This window comes from Doryrhamphus excisus, linkage group LG9 (genome assembly GCF_037039965.1).
Source record: "Doryrhamphus excisus strain RoL-2023G ecotype Guam linkage group LG9, RoL_Dexc_Guam_v1.1, whole genome shotgun sequence".
Classification (NCBI taxonomy): domain Eukaryota; kingdom Metazoa; phylum Chordata; class Actinopteri; order Syngnathiformes; family Syngnathidae; genus Doryrhamphus; species Doryrhamphus excisus.
In genome coordinates this window covers 4956397-4976406 of record NC_136365.1, presented here as the reverse complement: position 1 = coordinate 4976406, position 20010 = coordinate 4956397, and the positions used below count along the sequence as shown (strand labels likewise).

The 20010-nt window shown below is 42.0% G+C and overlaps 2 protein-coding genes across 3 annotated transcripts in view; both read left to right on the top strand.

Annotated features, from left to right (window-relative positions):
- Window positions 1–941: 941 nt before the first annotated feature.
- On the top strand, window positions 942–16871 carry klf3 (Kruppel like factor 3 (basic)). 2 transcript variants are annotated; one of them, XM_058065498.2, is made up of 7 exons: window positions 942–1061; window positions 1575–1697; window positions 11222–11282; window positions 11665–12223; window positions 12652–12799; window positions 14899–15062; window positions 15415–16871. In XM_058065498.2, the coding sequence occupies exons 3-7, from the start codon at window positions 11241–11243 to the stop codon at window positions 15594–15596; spliced, it is 1095 nt and encodes a 364-aa protein (XP_057921481.2). In that variant the 5' UTR covers window positions 942–1061; window positions 1575–1697; window positions 11222–11240; the 3' UTR covers window positions 15597–16871. The 2 variants fall into 2 exon arrangements, with proteins under 2 accessions (XP_057921481.2, XP_057921480.2); XM_058065497.2 differs by lacking the exon at window positions 942–1061 and having other exon boundaries at window positions 1467–1697.
- A 695-nt stretch (window positions 16872–17566) lies between these two features.
- Window positions 17567–20010, top strand: part of fam114a1 (family with sequence similarity 114 member A1) — a 28188-nt gene continuing 25744 nt past the window's right edge. Inside the window, exons 1-4 of the mRNA XM_078793263.1 lie at window positions 17567–17803; window positions 19191–19445; window positions 19514–19592; window positions 19673–19887. Of these exons, the coding sequence (XP_078649389.1) occupies window positions 19197–19445; window positions 19514–19592; window positions 19673–19887 (543 nt within the window). The 5' untranslated portion in view covers window positions 17567–17803; window positions 19191–19196. The remainder of the gene's footprint in view (window positions 17804–19190; window positions 19446–19513; window positions 19593–19672; window positions 19888–20010) is intronic.

Here is a 20010-nt window from a genome sequence, read left to right as displayed (position 1 = left end):
TGAGATCAACACATCACAACTGCAAATTAACCACAAATGAAGCCAAAGAAGGTGCAGTCGTAGAGACATGTGGGGAGAAACACTATAGAATTCAACAACTAAGTCATAGCAAAACACGAAGGTGGTGTCCATATTGATTTTGCTGCAACACCGGCAAAGATCACATCTTCATCCAAGGTCAAAGTAACCTTAAATGTTTATTTATCCCTTTCATTCATCATTGGCATGCATTTAGAATGGTTTTAGGCATGTAAAACTATAAATGTAAAACTAAATTTTGTAGTGCACCTGTGCTAGTTCACTTTTTAGCCAGTTTAGCTATATGTCGCCAACAATGTTGCAGAAACATACACCATGACTATCTACAGCCTGTGTCTTTAATGTAAGTGTGACATCTTTATTCTAGACAGTAGAATGTCATACAGGGCGACACGGCGGACGAGTGGTTTGTGCGCAGACCTCACAGCTAGGAGATCAGGGTTCAATTCCACCCACGGCCATCTCTGTGTGGAGTTTGCATGTTCTCCCCTGTGCATGCATGGGTTCCAAAAACATGCTAGGTTAATTGGCGACTCCAAATTGTCCATAGGTATGAATGTGAGTGTGAATGGTTGTTTGTCTATATGTGCCCTGTGATTGGCTGGCGACCAGTCCAGGGTGTACCCCGCCTCTCTCTCGAAGACAGCTGGGATAGGCTCCAGCACCCCCGTGACCCTCGTGAGGAAAAAGCGGTAGAAAATGAATGAATGAATAATTGAATGTCATACGACCAGGTGCTGCAGTACTCCCCTCATCCTGAAAGTGTGGGGGCGTTGGTGAGGTGAAAGGTGCTTGTCACCGCCGTTCTTCCACAGAGGAAAAGGCAATGTTTTTGTTTTTCTTTCTTCTGGCTCTAGCTAGCTAAAATCAAAGGTATTCAATACATTTATCTGCTCTGCTGAATGAGTGAATTAATTAATTTGGATGTTTATATCCCCAAACTTACCAGGAGGTGATACTCTTTTACAGCAAAGCACCAGTACTTTTCCTGGAGAAGGAAAGTCTTCACATACAGATAAAAGGTAGGAACGCAAAGGTAACTTTTTTTTTTTTTTTTTACACATCTATCCACCAAGACCTGGTGGTAGCTCAACAAGGTAGAGAGGTGATGTGTCCTTGAAGATGGAAGTTTTTTCCTTCATGGTATCATAAAAACGCAGTAGCAGTAGCTGAGCCAGAAATCGTTCATTAGAATGGCCAAGGTGAGACCATTACTCACGTAGGGGTGGTAATAATTTGACTTAAAAAAAACTTGAAAATTGATTGTGTTACAAATACATGTTATTTGTATTATTTGTATAAGAGATATCAGCTATGATAGTTGGACGTTAAAGACAAGAAGTATTCCACACACACACACACACACACATTGACACACTCCAGTGGCCCACCCCGCCCCGGTCCCGCCCAGCGGCCCGACCCCACGGAGAAAACAGAGCATGTATCATGTGACAGAAGTACTTTGTACAAGACGCAGTGAAGACACACGAACATGCCTACCAAGCGAGTTTGCTAAATTGTGTGTCGCTGACTAGTTGGTCTCATGTCCGTGACGCCGACCCGGACCGAGCAGCAGTCACTTTCCAACGGAGTACAGCGGAGAAAGTAGTTGAAAAGTCCTTATCCAGCAAATAGACGGATCCTGTTTCATCTGGAAGGTGAGTTTTTGATACACTTTCTATATACTGATTTATATATATATATATATATATATATATATATATAATGAAGTAGTACTCTAACTATGTACTCCTGAATTTGGCATGTACTGTACGTCTTCTTCTGGGACTTACTAGTGGAATTGTAATTCTGTGGACAAGCGGTGCCCTGTTACCAAAAGGTCCCGAGTTTGATTCCCCATATGAGGTCATATACCATATGTCAGAAATGTGCTGAAAAGTTAAAAATTCCAAATGACTACAGCCTCCCACTTCAGGGTCTGAGGTTCGATTCCCTGCATGTATCTGACCAGTTAGTGGTCTGTGTGTTTCTCTTAAAATTTTCTCTTAAAAGTGGTTACAACTTCAGCGTGTGTGTGTGAAAGGTCCGACGTCCGATTCCCATAACTGCTTGTCCACAATGACATTTAAACAGTCATTCGATTTGGATTCAGTTTGCTTCACGTGTCTTTTGATTTGATTTAGTTTTTGTTAACTGCACAGCACAATGTTACCTAGTTTAATCAGTGAAATCTGCAAAATGGCCAAATGTCCATCCATTTCTATACTGCTTATCCTCATCCTCATGCAGCTGACTTTGGGCAAGAGGCAGGGTACACCCTGGACTGGTCGCCAGCCAATCACAGAGCACATATAGACAAACAACCATTCACACTCACATTCATACCTATGGACAATTTGGAGTCGCCAATTAACCTAGCATGTTTTTGGAATGTGGAAGGAAACCGGAGTACCCGGGAAAAAAAAACCACGCATGCACGGGCAGAACATGCAAACTCCACACAGAGATACCCGAGCGAAGCTCCGAACCCAGGTCTTCCCGATCTCCTGACTATATGTGACCAACATGCTAACCCCTCATCCACGGTGCGACCAGTAGCCAACCATATTTTGTCCAATTGTTATATATGTTTAAGGCTGTAAAACCCCTCACCATACACTTTTCTCAAACAGGCGTCAACATTTTCTCATATTTCTGTCTTGTTTAAACACTCTCAAAGTTCAAATTTTATTTTAATTTTAGCGATCAATTTACGAGACTAAGAAATTAAGTGACTCTGGCTGTTTCACTCACAGCTTGTCCTGGCACCGTTAGGCTGTAGCGTTTTTATGTCCTTCTTAAAGCTTATTCATACATATTCTTGTCATCCTCCCTGAATCCAAGATTAATTTACAGCTGTGTAACTTCTGCCAACATTCAGCGTGTACGAGTGCTTGTAGCTCTAGCGACCATACAACAGGAAACAGGCATTCCTACATGTAGATTGGCTGTAGATCATTGCCAGAACACCGAAAACAATGGACGAGTTTTCCCGTAGCCGGACTGTTGTGGCTTTATACACCGACTGAGAAGAACTGGACACATCTTCAACTCTCACATGAGTATACAACACCCTCTACTGGTAGCAGTAGCAAGTACAATAACAGACCCATCCCACAGACCACTGATAGATCACTGTAATACACCACAAGGACGCAGAACACAATGCAAGTTCATTTGCTGTTTAAGACAACACGCAAAATTTTGTGATAGGTGACCTGCGATGTAGCAAGGGAACACTGTTATGCAAACCTGTGAATAGTGGTTGCAATTTCGACCTGTGACTGAAGGGACAGAGGTTCTATTCCCTGCATATATATGGGTAGTTGTGTGGGGCATGTGTGTGAGCAGTTTGTTACTTCCGCCAAACTCAGTTTTTGCTGTGCGTTTTTGTGTTCAAAATAAAAGTTCTAAATGGATTTGGATTAAATCATCAGGATTGTTGGAAATTGGATATGGACGAACTGATAAAATTTTGGGAGTGATCCGGATCACCGTCTGCATCCAGGAATTTTTAAAATATTGCTCTAACAGTGCAAGATAGAACCATGTAACTCCACAAAAAATGGTCAGTGCACTTTGAAAAAAAATATGGTGCTTGTCGGAGGTCTGCGCTTTCTGAGTGCTTTTGTAGTTTTGATATATTTTGATACATCTTAAATTTTAACGTGGACAATCGGTCAGACTGTATCCTTCAAGTGAACAAGCGGCTACGACTGTGGCCTACGACTGAAAAGGGCCCCATGTTCAATTTGTTGCATAAATCTAGCAAACAGCACAAGGTCATACTGTATGTAAGTGTCTTATCTTTTTCTTTGTTTTAGTCAGTCAGTTTTCAATGTGCTTTTGGCAGTGGCCTGTGATTTAAGGGTCTCATGTTTGATTCCCTGAATGGGTGAATACAACCCTGTGTCAGAATTTTGTTTGTCCTTTGTGTAAAATATTATTTCCTCTATTTAAAAAAATGTTGAACTTGCATATGATGAAGTGGTTACGACTGCGGCTACAATGTCTCGGGTTCGATTCCCTGTATATATTATATCTGATCTGCTGTGTAAGGTTGTGTGTATGTGAGGAAAAAATGGTTCTGAAATGTTTTTTAATCTATTTAATCATCTTAAATGACATTGTGAATAAGTGGTTATAGCTGCCGCCTGTAACTGAAGAGTCAAAGGTTTAATTCCCTGCATTTCCCAGCAGTTGTGGGGGTCCATATGTGACGAATCGCTTCTGATGATTGTGACTAAATCAGTTTCAAGTGTAACAAGGACATGTAGTTACAGCAGCGGCTTGCGGCCGAAGGAACCCGGATTTGATCCCCTACTTTGACTGAGGTGTTGTCGAGCAAGGCACCAAATTGTCTGATGCTGTGTATTGATCTCGTGAAGAGGTCAGAGGTCATGACAGGTGGCGGGTGCGTGATGTGACAGGTGTGTGTGTGTGTGTTTGAGTCCCACCATCTCGTCCTCGCTGCGTGCGTCTCTCTCCATGTTTCCTGTGCTTTGTTTCAAGGCTGAGGCTTGCGTCACACATTCCACTTGGCATATGAAGCCCTCATCCTGTTTAGAAGCCAGCGAGCAAGGAGAGAGAGAGAGATGTGGACGTGTTTGAAGGGGGGGGGGGCAACGTCAGACTCTTTGTCTCACATTATACTCCTTTGTGTGCACTGGTGGAGCTTTAAAGACACGTATTTATTAGTATTTGGACACCCAAAGGGGTGTGACACCCCCCTTGGACGCTAACACAACAAACCCACGCACCCCTGCTCCTCTTTTCCCTGAATCAACATACTGATGTTATCTAGTGGAACAAAATGCGTAAGAGTGCATGCACACGCACACCGCTCAAAGGGCACGTCTTGGTGACGGTAAAGAGCTAAACATTAAACTTATGGCCACAGAAGGTTTGGTCATCTGTCTGTGAAGAACGCACACACTAACAGACGTCAAATGAAAGCTGTTACACAACTCCAATGTCTTAACCCCCCCCCCCCCGGATCTCTTTCTTCCCGCCTCCCACAAACACAACACCTCCCCTCGTTTGAGGTTCATTCAAGTTTTGTCATATTTGCTTCCTCGTTTCTTCCAGTTTGACATACTTTAGGTCAGAGTTGGTTTTCTTCCATTCCCCCGCTCTCTTATTTTTTTTAGGGGAAGGGGGGGACAGGAAACCACAGGCCCCCAGCAGCAGAAGCAGCCCTCTTTCCCCTTGTTCCCTTCTTTCTGTCTTCTTTACACCCCCCAACCCATCACGCAGTGTGGAAATAATAACAAGCACTCTGAGGGGCTTCTGCTCCTTTCTGGAAAGATTCACCTCTTGGCCCTGAGGAGCGTGCACGAGTCAGCATATGTCCACTGTGTCTTCAAGTGTGTGTACTGTGAGTACTGTGTGTGTGTGTGTACTGTGTCTGATGATAGATTCCTCTTTCCTCACATTATGTCTGGCTCTCCAGAGATCCTCGCAGTCTGCTGGAGAGGGGGGCTCCAAGCTGGTGTGAGTCAGAGCACTGCACCAGGGGTGATGAGGCAGGGGTCAGAGATGATGATGATGATGATGATGGAGGCATAGCTCATCAGAGGAGGTTGAACATTAAAGGGTCCCGTTTACATCAGTCTGCTTTTAAGTGAAAACAGATCAAAACTGAACCCTTAAAAAACGCTTTTTAGTGGGGACTGGATGCTGTTGTCTGTAAAAACGGACATGCTTGTAACATGTTCTATCTGGGAATACATGAGTATACCGCAGTATAAACAACAGCTGTAGTAGGATTTATCCAAGAGGAGACTGAGGGCTGCTGCAGCAAACTGGAGACTGTGGAGTGGAGAGATTTAGAAACAGTTAGGACACTGATTCTCACCCTGTATCACTGGTGGAACGTGGACTACCTTTACCAGGGCTCGGGACCTTTTTTTATTTGGTTCTATAAATATAACATGAAATAATTGTACAAATGTACATTTATTCACTTATTCAGTGGTTTTACGTTGCCCTGAAACGGGTACCAATATCATGACAGAGCTAGCAGAACTGAATGTTATTTTCTAGCCCATTTCCATATGAAAATAGTGTCATAGTATCTATATCTATCTCTAGAAAGACTTTAAACTTACCTTAAATTGTCACAAACACGCTCCAAAATGGCGACGTATCTTGCATGACACGGAACAGTAGCTGGACCCCCGCTTCAAACTCTCATCATGCAAAAAAAAAAAAAAACAGTATCCTGGACTTTACATTATATTTCTGATTTTGTGTCAGTGTCTTTTTCATTATTTTAGTACAAGTATATGTTTTGGATGCAGCAAAATACACATTGAGGCGTTTTGCATTATTTATTTCATCATCTTTGTGATGCACTTTTGCATGTCACAAAATTGGCATCATCTTGTTTTAACATAACGGACACAAATTAAATATGTTTAGCCTGTTTAGTCAACATGTTTGCAGTATATTTTTATTTATGCCCCTAGAAAGTGACGGCACCCTCTCTGGTACCCCGACCCAGTCCCTCTTAGTAGCTGTTTTTCAGCCTCAATTTTTAGGGTATTCATACATGACATCGCCTCTTACTGGCTTGGCATGCACATTACGACGCTTGTCTTTTCAAGGATAGGGGTTCTTGTACAGTGTTTTTCGTCTACTATGTGAAAAAAACATACACATACCGTAATGGTTTAAACGTGTGTGGGGGGGAGGGTGGTGGTGTAAATAAAAGTGACTCCACACTGACGCGGTACGCTCCGATATTAGCTCACCACCTTGGTGAGTCATGCAGTTAGCATCCTAATCAGTCAGAACTAATCAGTTCCGTCCCCCCGTAGGCGAGGAGGTGGGGGGCTGTAAAGAATAGGAATGAGCTCACAGTAGAAATGAGGCTGTAAAGTATGAGAAGAAGAAGAAGAAGTAGAAGAAGACTGGGGGGAGAAATGTGAGTTGTGGGGTGTTTTTTGGACAAAGCTGTCGTCTGGAGGTTTCAGCTCTCTCTCTGGTGATCTCATCATCTCCAGCAGTTTTGCCATTAGAGCGTGCACGCGCAAGCCCCCACTCTGTCTGTGCATGTGTACGTATGTGTGTGTAGATGAGCATGTGTCTATGTCTGTTATAATTTAGCCCTTTCGTGATTTAGTGTGTGTATTCTGTTGAGCAAGCAGAAACGTAATGTGTGGTTCTGTTCATGTGTTTGTGTGTGTGTGTGTGTGTGTGTGTGTGTGTGTGTGTGTGTGGTTGACTCAGTAGCCAGAGACTCCAAGCCACAATATTTTCCCCCCTCAGTCATGTTGTTCTTTATCATTCATGGAGCAAGAGGAAAAGAAGAGCGTGCGGTGAGGGGCGTAGAAGATGTGTTAGGTGCAGCAAGAGAGAGAGAGAGGGAGGTTAAAGTGGGAGGTGTTTGCAGACTAGGGTTGAGCACACAGTAGCGCCACTGACCTCAAAAGACAATATTTGCAGACCACACTTGACATACACACACAAATGTAGAGCACACAGGTAGGCTACTTATTTACCAAGTAGGTGCAGTACACACTGGGTGCACAGCGAAGTGTGTGTGTGTATGAATTTGGGTACAAAAAAGTACTTCAATCAATGTGAATGGTTCACAGCACTTCAGCCATTAAGTATATAGATCCAGTGCAAAAAAACTGCCTTGAGAAAGGGAATGCAGTGTTCCCTGGTTGGGATGGGTTCCCAAAATACCCTCCAATAAGTGAAATCTGCAAAGTGGTACATATATATATCTTACAATTATTATATACATTTAAGGCTGTAAAACCTTTATGCACTTTTCAAAGACAGACATTGACATTTTCTCACAATTCTCTCTTGTTTGAACACTCTTAAAGTTAAAATTTCGTTTCAATACCAAACCTACAAGGTTTGACACAAGAAATTATGAAGCGATTCATGCGTATTTCACTCTTATCGTGCCTCGCTGTCTTGGTGCCGTTCGGCTGCGGCATTTTTGTATCCTTGTTAAAACATATTTCTCCTGTTGTTGTCGTTTTTTCTATTGTTTACAGTTTTGGCAGTTAGCAAGATTAACAATGGTCTACAACCAATCAGAAGACAATCTGCGGTGCAGACATAAGAGAGAGAAGAGAAATAGATCTGCAAAACAGTGAGTCTGCAAAAGGGCAACCGTGAGGGGATACTGTAATGCTAATGTTGTTTACAGTGTTGTAGCATGTAGCCGGTTTCTAATATTTTGACCCTCTTGGTTAGCCGAATATGATGTAAAATATTTGAAATTATGGCATACTTTGCTGTCATGCGTGAAATTGAATGTTCAATAACCAGTGCTGTCCCAATACTATTATTGGGGATTATCCCATTATGACCATGAAGGTCGTCATTTCTGGTCATAGGTAAGAAGCTTTTTTGTTTATACTTTTTTTTTTTGCTTGTAACGTTGCCTATCTACAGTTAATAATGTTAATCATACTGGTGGAAAGCATTATCCATTATTCCCTATGGGAAAACAAAATGTGAGGTTGGCACCCGCTGTATTAGACATATCTTTAGACTCCGCAAGTGTACCCATATGGATAGCTCCTTTGTAAGTTTAGATGATATCAAATGTGAGAAACATGCATGAACAAGGAATAGTATACACAAAAGCAACCCACATCCTAGTGACCTTGCATCTCGGTCACCCAGTTTTCTTCATGAACTGCATTCTCTGATAAGGACATTTAACCCCCAGAACGTAAATCACCTCGCAGAACATGAAATGAGAGGGGAAATGTTTTGTTTGACAAGCGCCTGTGGCTTTGCAGGATTTACAGGATTGCAGAGCGCTTTGGGAGTGGGGAGGTTGTGACACATGTAAGTGTTAATTTCCTTTAGGTTGTCACAATGTAGTTTATGTGAGACTCCAATGTCTTGTAGAAAGTCTTCACAGAGTAGTGGAAGTGGTAATGACGAAGCGACGGACCAACTCTGTACTTTCTCTAAAATTTTCACTTTTTTTAATGGTCTCCTAATATTTGTTGTCTGTTTTCTTTTCTCCAAAATTGTTCACTTTCTGCAAGCTATCAGAAGCTAAGATTAATTGACGTTGTAATATGGGGCGCTATCAACTGCGATGCTATATATATCATATAATATCACGTTTTAATTTGATAATGACTACCTGGAAAAATGGAAAAACAGACTTTTTTGACCACATGGTACATTTATTAACAGGTATATTATACAACACACCACCAATGTTGAACCAATGTTGTAATAGCGGTATAGAAGAAATTGATACCACTGGTGACGTCATTGACTGCAAAAGCATTGCAAGTGTAACATGCAGGCGTTTAACACCAACAGCTGAGTAGCTTCACTGACATTTTTAAAGCGCATGCAGAGGTCCATAAAGCTGAAACTACACCAGGACGCTTTCTGCAGCCACAGCTGGTAATGCCAATGTTTTTTGACCTAATGTTTATTAATTAGAGCCCCCAGCAGTTATTGGCTTTTGTTAGACCACGCACCCAAGCAACTATAGGAGAATCTACGTGATAATGACTAATAGAGGAATTAACTCTTAACTCTTACATAAGCCTGAATATGTTTTGTAAAGTACTATGTTAACAAAGGTGTTGTGTAATAGTGTGAACAAACACATGATACACACAAATCTAATTATTTTAGTCACATGGAGCTACTTTTCCTGTCTTACCCATCCATACCACCAAGCCTCAATGTTGTCCAAAGAGTTGGACGGCGAGAAGCTCTTTAATGCCACCTGATTGGCAGCAACAATAGAACAACGGCTTGACCTCCAGTTGAACTACAAACACAATACAAACTCAGATTTGCACAACGCACACCCGCTCACACACGCACAGGCCACACCTGACTGTTCAGTCTTTTGTTTCTCCGGAGCTTGAACGATGGGTGAAGCTTCTCTCGTCATGTTCACGCCCTTCCTGAGCCAGAAAGCATCCTGCTGTCCCATTGGTGTGCTGGCCAGCTGGAATCCTAATGTGTGTGTGTGTGTGTGTGTGTTTGTGGAAGGGTGTGACACCTTGTGTCTGTATCCATTTGTTAATAATTAAAGGCTTACTTGACTCCAGACTGTGGACTTTGATCAGGTCACACACACACACACACACACATAGACTCCTTACACTGAGTATATTCTCAGTAGGCCTATAGGTCATGTTACCTAAACACACACACTCATTTAGGAAGCGTCATAGTCATGGTGGTTGCACCTAGTCTTTCATGAAACCGCCTTCCGCTGTGTGTGTGTGTGTGTGTTTGGCGAGCTTTTTGGCTACGCTTCATTATAGTCCGGCCTGATGAACTGGCAAGTGATCGTTGTTACAATGCAGAGCGCAACAGGAAACAAGCTGGTGTTTATTAACAAGTAAAAGTCATGGACTGAAAACGCTCTCACAGAAACAGGATGTAGACAAAGTAAACAAGTGGACGAAGCCGGTCAGACAAAACAACAGCAAGATTGCCAGGATGCAGTAAAGCAAATGTAGATCTTAACTCCAGCAATTGATGTGGTTGTCCAAAAACTTTAGTTTTTTGTCTTGTAACAATATGATAAATTATAATGAAATACATTACACGTGTAAAGTATAACTGTATATATTTATTATTAATTATACTTTTTGTAGTGCCCAATTATGATTGTATGAATAAAATATACCTTCTATTATTCATGATAATTGCCAATAAGGCGGCACGGCGGTCGAGTGGTTAGCACGCAGACCTCACAGCTAGGAGACCAGGGTTCAATTCCACCATCGGCCTTCTCTGTGTGGAGTTTGCATGTTCTCCCCGTGCATGTGTGGGTTTTCTCCGGGTATTCCGGTTTCCTCCCACATTCCAAAAACATGCTACGTTAATTGGCCACTTCAAATTGTCCATAGGTATGAATGTGAGTGTGAATGGTTGTTTGTCTATATGTGCCCTGTGATTGGCTGGCGACCAGTCCAGAGTGTACCCCGCTTCTCGCCGGAAGACAGCTGGGATAGGCTCCAGCACCCCCGCAACCCTCGTGAGGAAAAAGCGGTAGAAAATGAATGAATGAATGAATTGCCAATAATAACAAGAGAAGTTATGCATACATTTACCACAAATGTCACCACCCAATCTTATATTTAAGACCTGACTCATTTTTGTGTTGTGTTGTGTTTGTGTTGGAAGCTGAATTGTGTCCTCATGTCGTCTTTTGTAGGAGTTGGGCCAGTGCAGCCATGCTGATGTATGACTACCCTCTGAAGACAGACATGGACACGGTAAGGCATGCATGTGTACGTGTGTTTGTGTTTACATCGTGCCTGAGCATGTTTTCCGATGCCATACAGTAGCCTGCACATAACAACCCACACGACATGCTACCGTACGTGTCTAGACAGCCTCGTTCCCACATTCCAACTCTTCCTGGACAAACAGGCTGCGGTACAGTGGACATTTGCATACAATGGCTGCACACACACAACACGGCGCCATACAGCAAGCTCATCATCAACGCGCACACACAGTGCTGAGAGACATTCCCCCGGCAAAGAAGGGTCAAATATTTTGGCTGACTGTACAGTAGTTGTTTGCAAGTTATGAGCATGTTTTCAGTGCCGGAAAGCTTCATCTCATGCTCTTTTGTTCTCCTTCCTCTTGCAGTCCTTCTACTCGTCGCTCGTGAAAAACCCCGAGCCATACGGAGTCATCTTCTCCCACCCGGCCCACCTCTACCACCACAGCCACATGCAGGCCCTCGCCCAGTCCCATGCCACCAGCAACCCCTCACACACCCAGCTGGAGCCCGTGGACCTGTCTGTGAGCAAACGCTCCTCCTCCTCCACCGCCTCCTCCTCACCTCCATGCTCCTCTGCCTCCTCTCCGGCCTCCTCACGCAGCACCCCGCCGTCCCCCTACAGCACGGCGAGCCGAGCCTCTCCGCGCTGTTCTCCCCAGCTGAACCGGCGACACCTCTCCCCGTCTCACACCCTCCCGTCGCCAGCCGCCTCTCTACCGTACCAAGCCATGGTGGCTCCTCTGATGGGCTCGGGCTCGGGTGTCATCCAGAGCTCGGGAGGGGTCATGATGTCTCCGGTCATGGTGCCTCTGTCTGTCCTCTACTCCTCCCCTCTCCATCTGCACCAGCCCATAATGGTGAGCCCTCCTGTTACCACCGACGACGACCACCACCATCATCATCGAAGCAGAGAGCACAAGACAGGTGAAACCTACACTATTTTTTTTGTAAGCTAAGCGCATCATTCAGCTTTTAGAAAGCCACTGATGTAAAAATCGTGGAACAAAAAGATGTAACCACTTCTAGCATGAGCAAGGCAGTAATCCCTCCAATTAGTCAGTCAACTCGTTACAGTGCCAGTCCAAAATTAAGAGACACTTTCACATTCAATAGTAGTACGGTACTTCAGTTAGCAGGTGTCACCTTCCTGTTTTTCATTTCATTGACTCATTATCGCCTCCTGAGGTGCAGTGTGGTAATGCACCCAGCATGTTTCAGTCACATCAGCTATTGTTGTTAGTAGTTGGGTGTTTGGTTACATAGTTAGGAAATGTTTTTAACAGTAACGTCTCCGCAAATTGAACATCATGTCTTCATGCCACAATGTGACGGTAACTTTTGTCTCCTCACAGTTCAATCCATTAAGTCGTACGACGGGAGAGGCGACGCCCACGACCTACAAAAGCCAATCAAAACAGAGCCTCAGTCAGAGCTCATGCATGAGCATCACAGCAGCCACGACATCAAGTCATCAGTCATCAGGATACCAAACGAATATGAGTAAGTGGCGCTTAACTTTCTCTGGTCATGTCCCACTTCTTCAAGTCCACATTATAGATTATTACAAAATTAACGACTTTTCCTATCAAGAATTAGAGCTTTTCTTCCTGTCACTCACACACATCAGTGACACAGACACCTTATGGAAAACAACCTTCTGAAAGTGTGTTAGGAAACAACAGAGGAGGAGCTCTGAAGCTAAAGTTAAGATGAGCAGCTAAAAAAATGATGAAATAAATATGATTTAAATTATATTGAAAACATGACTTATTGTTCCAAAAACAGGTTGTCTAATATTGGGGTCAATAGGGCACTATATCAAACGGTAATTATAATAAATATTTGATTTGGATACACTGATCTTCCATTTATTGTACCATTCAACCACTGTGGATGGGAACAGGAGGGAGATTAGATAACACCCCCCCCCCCGCTAGATTCCTTCTGGGCACTGTTTATTCTTTTATTTCCAGTCGTTACGACTCCCCGGCCTTACAAGTTTATATCAGCCATCCGAATCCTGTTGCCGCCACGCTCTTCCACTTCCTATTCTCTCTTTCATAACCCCCCACCCCCACCTCCTGTCCTTTTTAGCTTCCTGTGTTTTCTTAGAGCCGCATGTACCGCATCTTCTATCCATCCACTTCATCCATGTCATAATCCATGTAAATGCCAACACTTTATATAGTGTACATGAAATCTACATATGTCATGTTGTCGCTCTATACTGCTCATTATTGGTGGAAGAGTGTGTGTTTGTGTGTGTGTGTGTGTGTGTGTTTAGCCGCACATTCCTTTGCAGTGGACCGATGAGACAGATTCATATTTCAACACCTTACTTGCACCTGCTTTTAACCGCCACTTGAACACAAGCCCTCGACCACTCCTTCTTTTTTTGAACCTCCAGCCCCACCAAAAAGTGTCTTTCTTCTATTTCACAAAGTAGATCCTCTTTTGGGGGGGGGGCTTAGCTTGAATAGCGACCTGCTGCCATTAGATGTGTTGTTTTAGCGATGCTATCATAACAGTATGTCATTATGTTTCTTTGAATAATGTCATTAGAATAACTACTACACTGAAAAGAGTGTCAATCTAAGCAAAATTCAAATTAAATATCTGAAGTCAAAATCAAACATGGCAAACAAGATTTTTTTTTTTAACCGGGTACTTTGAATGTCAGATCAATTTACTTATCTTATGTAATATGCACAAAAATTTGAGCTAATTAAAATAAGCAAAATAATCTGCCAAAAGTTGGCATTTTTCTTGTGTCAAGTGTTTCAGCGAGGCCAGTTTTTTTAATCTGTTGACAGATTATTCCGATTTGATTAAATTGTGTTTAAGATAAGCAAGTATGTCCAGCATTTGATTTTTAGATATTAAATCTTGCTTGAATTTTATCTAGTCTTTCAATCAAAGAGTGTTGAAAATTTCAAATTATTTAGTGGGTATATTTCTAAAAACTTTCTAAAAAAGGGAAGTTTGGAACTCTTGGTCCATTTTTATTTAGGACCATTTAATTGTTTTTACTCATGCTTTTGTTTAATTTAAATTGTTTTTGTTGGTTACAATGAATGTAAACGGAAGCATGTAATAATTAATGTTATTAATGAAATGTTTTTTCTTTCAATGTCAAATTTCCATTTCATTCCGTAAAATGTGCATATTTTCTCAGGTCTTGTTAATATTGCTAAATATTCAGTTCCTAGCCAAATATTATTTGATTTCCTTTTGTACACAGTGTATGTCTTGTTTTGTTTGTTTCTTTCACCGCAGTAATTAGTCAGTTATTGCTGATACTATTACACTACTATTACACTATTATACTATTTTCAGGGTGACTAGCAATGTTCAGAGACTAAAGGTGACGACACAAAGCAAAAAGGTGTGGTCGGACGGGAAAAGGGCGGGAGGTTGTTTTTCAACTTCCTGACAAGCAGACGTTGTTGTTGTTGCACTTGGAGGCTTGCTTGCTGCCAAATTACAGTCAACTTGTGTGATTTCGACATCTTGTCATTGAAAAGTATGTGACTCCGACGCCCCCTGCTGGTAAAAATCCTTAACACTTCCATCTTTTCTGCCTTTGTTTTCTTTACTAGCAACAACCCGTCAGTCATCGTTCGCTCGGGTGCTCAGCATCCTCTTCCAGCGGAATCTCCAGACACGCTGAAGAAGAGGAGAATCCACCGCTGCGACTTCACAGGATGCAATAAAGTCTACACCAAGAGTTCTCACCTCAAAGCACACCGCAGGACGCACACCGGTAACATACTCTTATTTTGCTTCATTGGACACAACATTAGGTACACCTTAATGGTCGTCATTATGTGGTGTATTCCCATCTATCCATTTTCTATACTGCCGTGTGTATGCTGGAGCCTATCACAACTGGCTTCTCGCATTACTCTAATGAGAACAAGTAGTATAGAAAACGCATGTCGTCTTATATGCCGGAATACAGTATTTCTATTTTTATACACATTTCTTGAGACTATTTTTGTATAGGGTATCATCACCTGTGTACCTAATGTTGTGACCTTTCCTTTCAAGCGCCTTTCCATCCTGGCGAACCCTCACAAATGATCCCCGTTGGCGTGTTTTGTGTTCCCATGCAGGCGAGAAACCCTACAAGTGCATGTGGGAAGGCTGCACGTGGAAGTTTGCCCGGTCAGACGAGCTGACGCGACACTTCCGCAAGCACACGGGAGTCAAACCTTTCCAGTGTCCCGACTGCGAGCGCAGCTTTTCCCGCTCCGACCACTTGGCCTTGCACAAGAAGCGTCACCTGCTGGTGTGAAAAAAAAAAAAAAAAAAAAAAAGAATCTTGTTTCTGGTGTGAAACATTGGTCTGTACCACTTGGACTTGGAGGGGGGTATAAATATTGGACTTAAATGTGTGACACCTATTTAGCCTTACTCTCACAAACACCTTAATCATTCATCTTCATGTTGGGGGGAATGTAAACATTTTCTCTTCTCACAGGGGTTGCAACATCTCAGCTGGCTTGAGTGTGCTGCCCCCTTGTGGCCATGGAAAGCACACACACACTCATGCACCAAAAACCCTGTTCATTTGAACATAAAGCTTGCTCATAGATGCACACTTTAATGGAGCACAACCCAGGACATTTATATTACATGTAGGTTGGAAAGCAACGTGTTTTGGGATTTTTTTTTTGTTTCTTTGTTAAATGTCAACCTTGCTGCACATGAGGCATTATTGTTTGAGTGGGGATATGTAGAAGTGTTTATATACAGATAAAAATATAGAAATCATTGCAGGGGCTACTTTGATAGACGTCACTTTTTTGTTCATTAAAACAGATCAATGAAATGAACTATATTTAAATATAAAAGCAAATACTATTTTCTAACATTTCTATTTTTTTCTGATAACATGACACCCCCCCAACACTTTTTTACTCAAGAACATATTGAAGGCAAGGAACGTGTGTGTGAGGTGTTTTCGAGCCTTTACCTTTGTTTTCTATGTTACCACTTCATTCCAATCAGAGGTGCTAGCAGCTTAGTGTTATTAAGCTATCACCTTAGAACAAAGCAGTTTGTGTGTGTGTGTGTGTGTGTTCATGTCTCCATGCAGTGTGCACTTTATTGCTAAAATAATAAATATTCCTAGTCAAACATTTATTCCCTACACATACTCATACCAAATGTAGCAGCTCAACAGATCTGCATTTGCTCCTGAGATTCTTTGCATGTACAGGTTTTTGTGTTTGCAAATATAAGTTGTTATATATATATATTATAGTATATATATATATATATGTATATAATATATATATTATATACTATATATATATTTATATAATATATATATATATATATATTGTTGGACTGAAAGGGCAATTAAAGATTTTTTTTTATTAAGCATGATTTTTGATACTCATAATAATGAAAAAATATGACCCACTTGTGTAATGTTATCTCCTTTTTAATCTATGTTGAAAATGCAAAGGGAATGTGTTAAACTGTGAACATATATAACTGTACAGGTCTTTCTGCAAGTCTTGCATTTTAAACAAATAATATTCATACCACTTAATAAACTTATTGATACTATTTTAAGAATGGTGTGCTGTGTTTGACATTTGTGCTTGTGAAACTACATCAGTTATTGATTTTTATGTTCATTATTTTTTCACTACAGTACAACAACCGTCAAAAGTTTGGACATATTTTGTGTGGATACTGAAAACTCAAAGGATGGGTCTATTGAGGTCTATTATATATTTTTTATCTTTCTAAAAAGACCAACCCAATGTAGATAGGTTAATAATTTATTTATTAACCTTAATAACCTTAATTTATTTTAATTAATGTATTATGCATCTCGGGTTTGTGTTACAAGTGACAAAGTGTGTTATTATCAATATTTCACCTTTTTGTTGTGTTTATGTTCATCTAACATCTAACAATCTTTTGCTGACCATCGTCTTGTTGCTCAAGGTGTAAGCACCATTGCTCCAACGCAACGAAGATAAAAAAAATGATTAAATACGATTAAAGATTTAAAAATTAGTGCCGCTGTGGTCTTCAAAACTGTAACCCAGAAGCAGAGCGATCTGCTTTTCTGCTTCGAGTGGTGGGATTCATCTTGACAGTTGTTAGTCTTCGGTGCTGTTCACTGCCAAGGAACGCCATAGAGAGGAAAGTCCGCCATGATGGTAAGCGCGAGAGGTGGGCGGGACGACGCGGACAACAGTTTACAATGTACTCACTCACTCTGACCTGTGCGTTGAATTAAGCAGTACGAAATTCCTTACAGGGCGTACTCCGAACGTGTACGACGATTTGATAAACCTATTCAATTGTAGGTCCTTGCTGACTACTGCGGACAGTAGTCCCAAGATTTGGTCAGGACACGAGCAAGACAAAGCGGAAGTGGGGAGTAATCTTGACAGTCGTATTACTCTTCGGCTCGGGCTGTGACTGGCCTGCAGACGTGGCGGCGCGGAAGAGGAGACGCCGGCTGGTACCGAGTTGGTGAGTTGCAACCTCGTCATTTCACAAAAAAAAACAACAACACAAAGTCCTCTAAATAAAATCACAAATTTACACAACGACGACGTTTGAAGGAGCTAAGCCCACTCTTGTGTGACTTGTCGTCAAATCAGTGCGGTGATAATCGCCTGCAAACATGGACTTTTGTTGTTTTGCTAATACTTAAAGTTGTTACGTTGCTACACTAGTTGATTAAATCATCTTAAATGATATGAAGTTTCAGAGACACGCTGAAAACGCCCTTATTTATGCCATAGATGGAAATGTGCTTACTATGTAGCAATAAACATATATGTATCATGCACGCGAGTTGTGTATATATTTTCCTCAGTCACGTGATTCACTCTGGTTGAGAAGACGTTGCCAATGTAAATATGTTTCATGATTATCAACAACAGGATGAACTCTTGTCGATATCTACAACAAATAACCAGAAGATGGCGATGTGACTCTTTCGACTTGTACTGTATACTGTGTGTATCTTCATTGAGTCTTATTAATATCATTTCTAACACAACAATTAATCAGAGAGCTTTAAAAACTCACTCATTTGACCCAAACAACAAAAATGTGCCTGCTTTCCAAAAAGTGATGTATAAATATGAGATATTCATACATTTTCCACCTCGTACAAGTTAACAGTACATCACCCTAAAATTTGTCACCATTTTTCTGCGGTTTGCTAATTTCCCAGCATATGTCAAGACTGCCAGTGTCAATGACAATGAAGGCAAAGGAATATTCATTCATCTGTTTTCGATGCCGCTTATCCTCACAAGGGCTGTGGGCATGCTGGAGTCTATCCTAGCTCTCTCCGGGCGAGAGGCGGGATACACCTTGGACTGGTCGCCAGCCAATCACAGAGCACATATAGACAAACAACCATTCACACTCACATTCATACCTATGGACAATTTGGAGTCGGCAATTAACCTAGCATGTTTTTGGAATGTGGAAGGAATCCGGAGTACCCGAAGAAAACCCACGCATGCACGGGGAGAACATGCAAACTCCACACACAGATGCCCAAGCGGGGAATCGAACCCAGTGTATCCTAGATCTCCTAGGTCGCCGGCAAAGGAATATGTCAATTCAAAATTTTCTTTGTAGTAATACAAACATAGTAATAGTTAAGGCATTGCTATTATTAGCCCAGAAGGAGGCTGACATCATTGCAGCGCCCCAGAAGGCACCAATTAATGCATTGCTTGGATTCAATGTATTGTGGGAAAATGTATTAGTAATAGCATTGTTTATTTCTTGAGTATCTTTTGAATGTCAAGTTGCTGTGTGATGAGTTTAGTGTAGGTGATAGTTGGTCATCGTTATAGTCAGCTTTAAACATATACTGTAATGTCTCCCCCTCCAGATCACCATGTCGGAGTCTGCCCCTTCTGAGGTAGCACCTGAACATCCACCTCACTGTGATCTCAGCTGCAGCCATGATGTCCCAGACGACATCACGTCGCCATCAGAACACCCACAGCCTCCTCAGACCCTTGAGAGCTTGCTGCAGACGTCAGAGGATGCCAAAGAGAGTCAAATGTCTTCTGAGAGTCAGCTGACCGAATGTGACCAACCAGTGAGCCTGGAGGCAGATTCAGTGGAGGAAGATGGAGAGGAGGTTAGTTCATTAACATGAAATCTTCAAATAAAGTCATACTGTATCTAAACGTGTTATTGTGTGTGCAGAAATCACAACAGGAGAAAGTTTGGGGAGGTTGGGGCTCATGGGGCAAATCTCTCCTGAGCAGCGCTACCTCTACAGTGGGTATGTCACCTCTAGACCCTCCCACCATACTCATCCATCCATCTACAGATCTTCATGTTCTTCTTTTCCTGTGCAAACAGGTCACAGTCTGTCCTCTGTCAAAGTGAAGGCAGGAGAAGCACTGCGTCTCCACAAGACCTCCGTGGGAGAGGAGGCCATAGAAAAAGAGGAGGACACATCAGAGGATAAACCAGGAGGTGAAAGCGTTGATCTGACCAAATCTGAAGAAGCCATCACCACCACCACCACCAATAGGGGTGTCTTCTCTGCCATCTCCAATGCTGTGCAGAACACTGTAAGATCACTTCTTAGCGCATTTCCTGTTTTATAAAAAAAAATCATTTTAAAAATACCTATCCATAATAATAGGCAGACCGTGTGTGTTGTATCCCGTTTATTGCAAGTTGTTTTAAATAAG

Excerpts from the sequence above, each read along its gene's own strand:
- klf3 (XM_058065498.2), top strand. The coding sequence starts at position 11,241 with ATGCTGATGTATGACTACCCTCTGAAGACAGACATGGACACG. Across the intron at positions 12,800-14,898 it reads AGGATACCAAACGAATATGA|CAACAACCCGTCAGTCATCG; the intron begins GTAAGTGGCGCT and ends TTTCTTTACTAG. Across the intron at positions 15,063-15,414 it reads ACACCGCAGGACGCACACCG|GCGAGAAACCCTACAAGTGC; the intron begins GTAACATACTCT and ends GTTCCCATGCAG.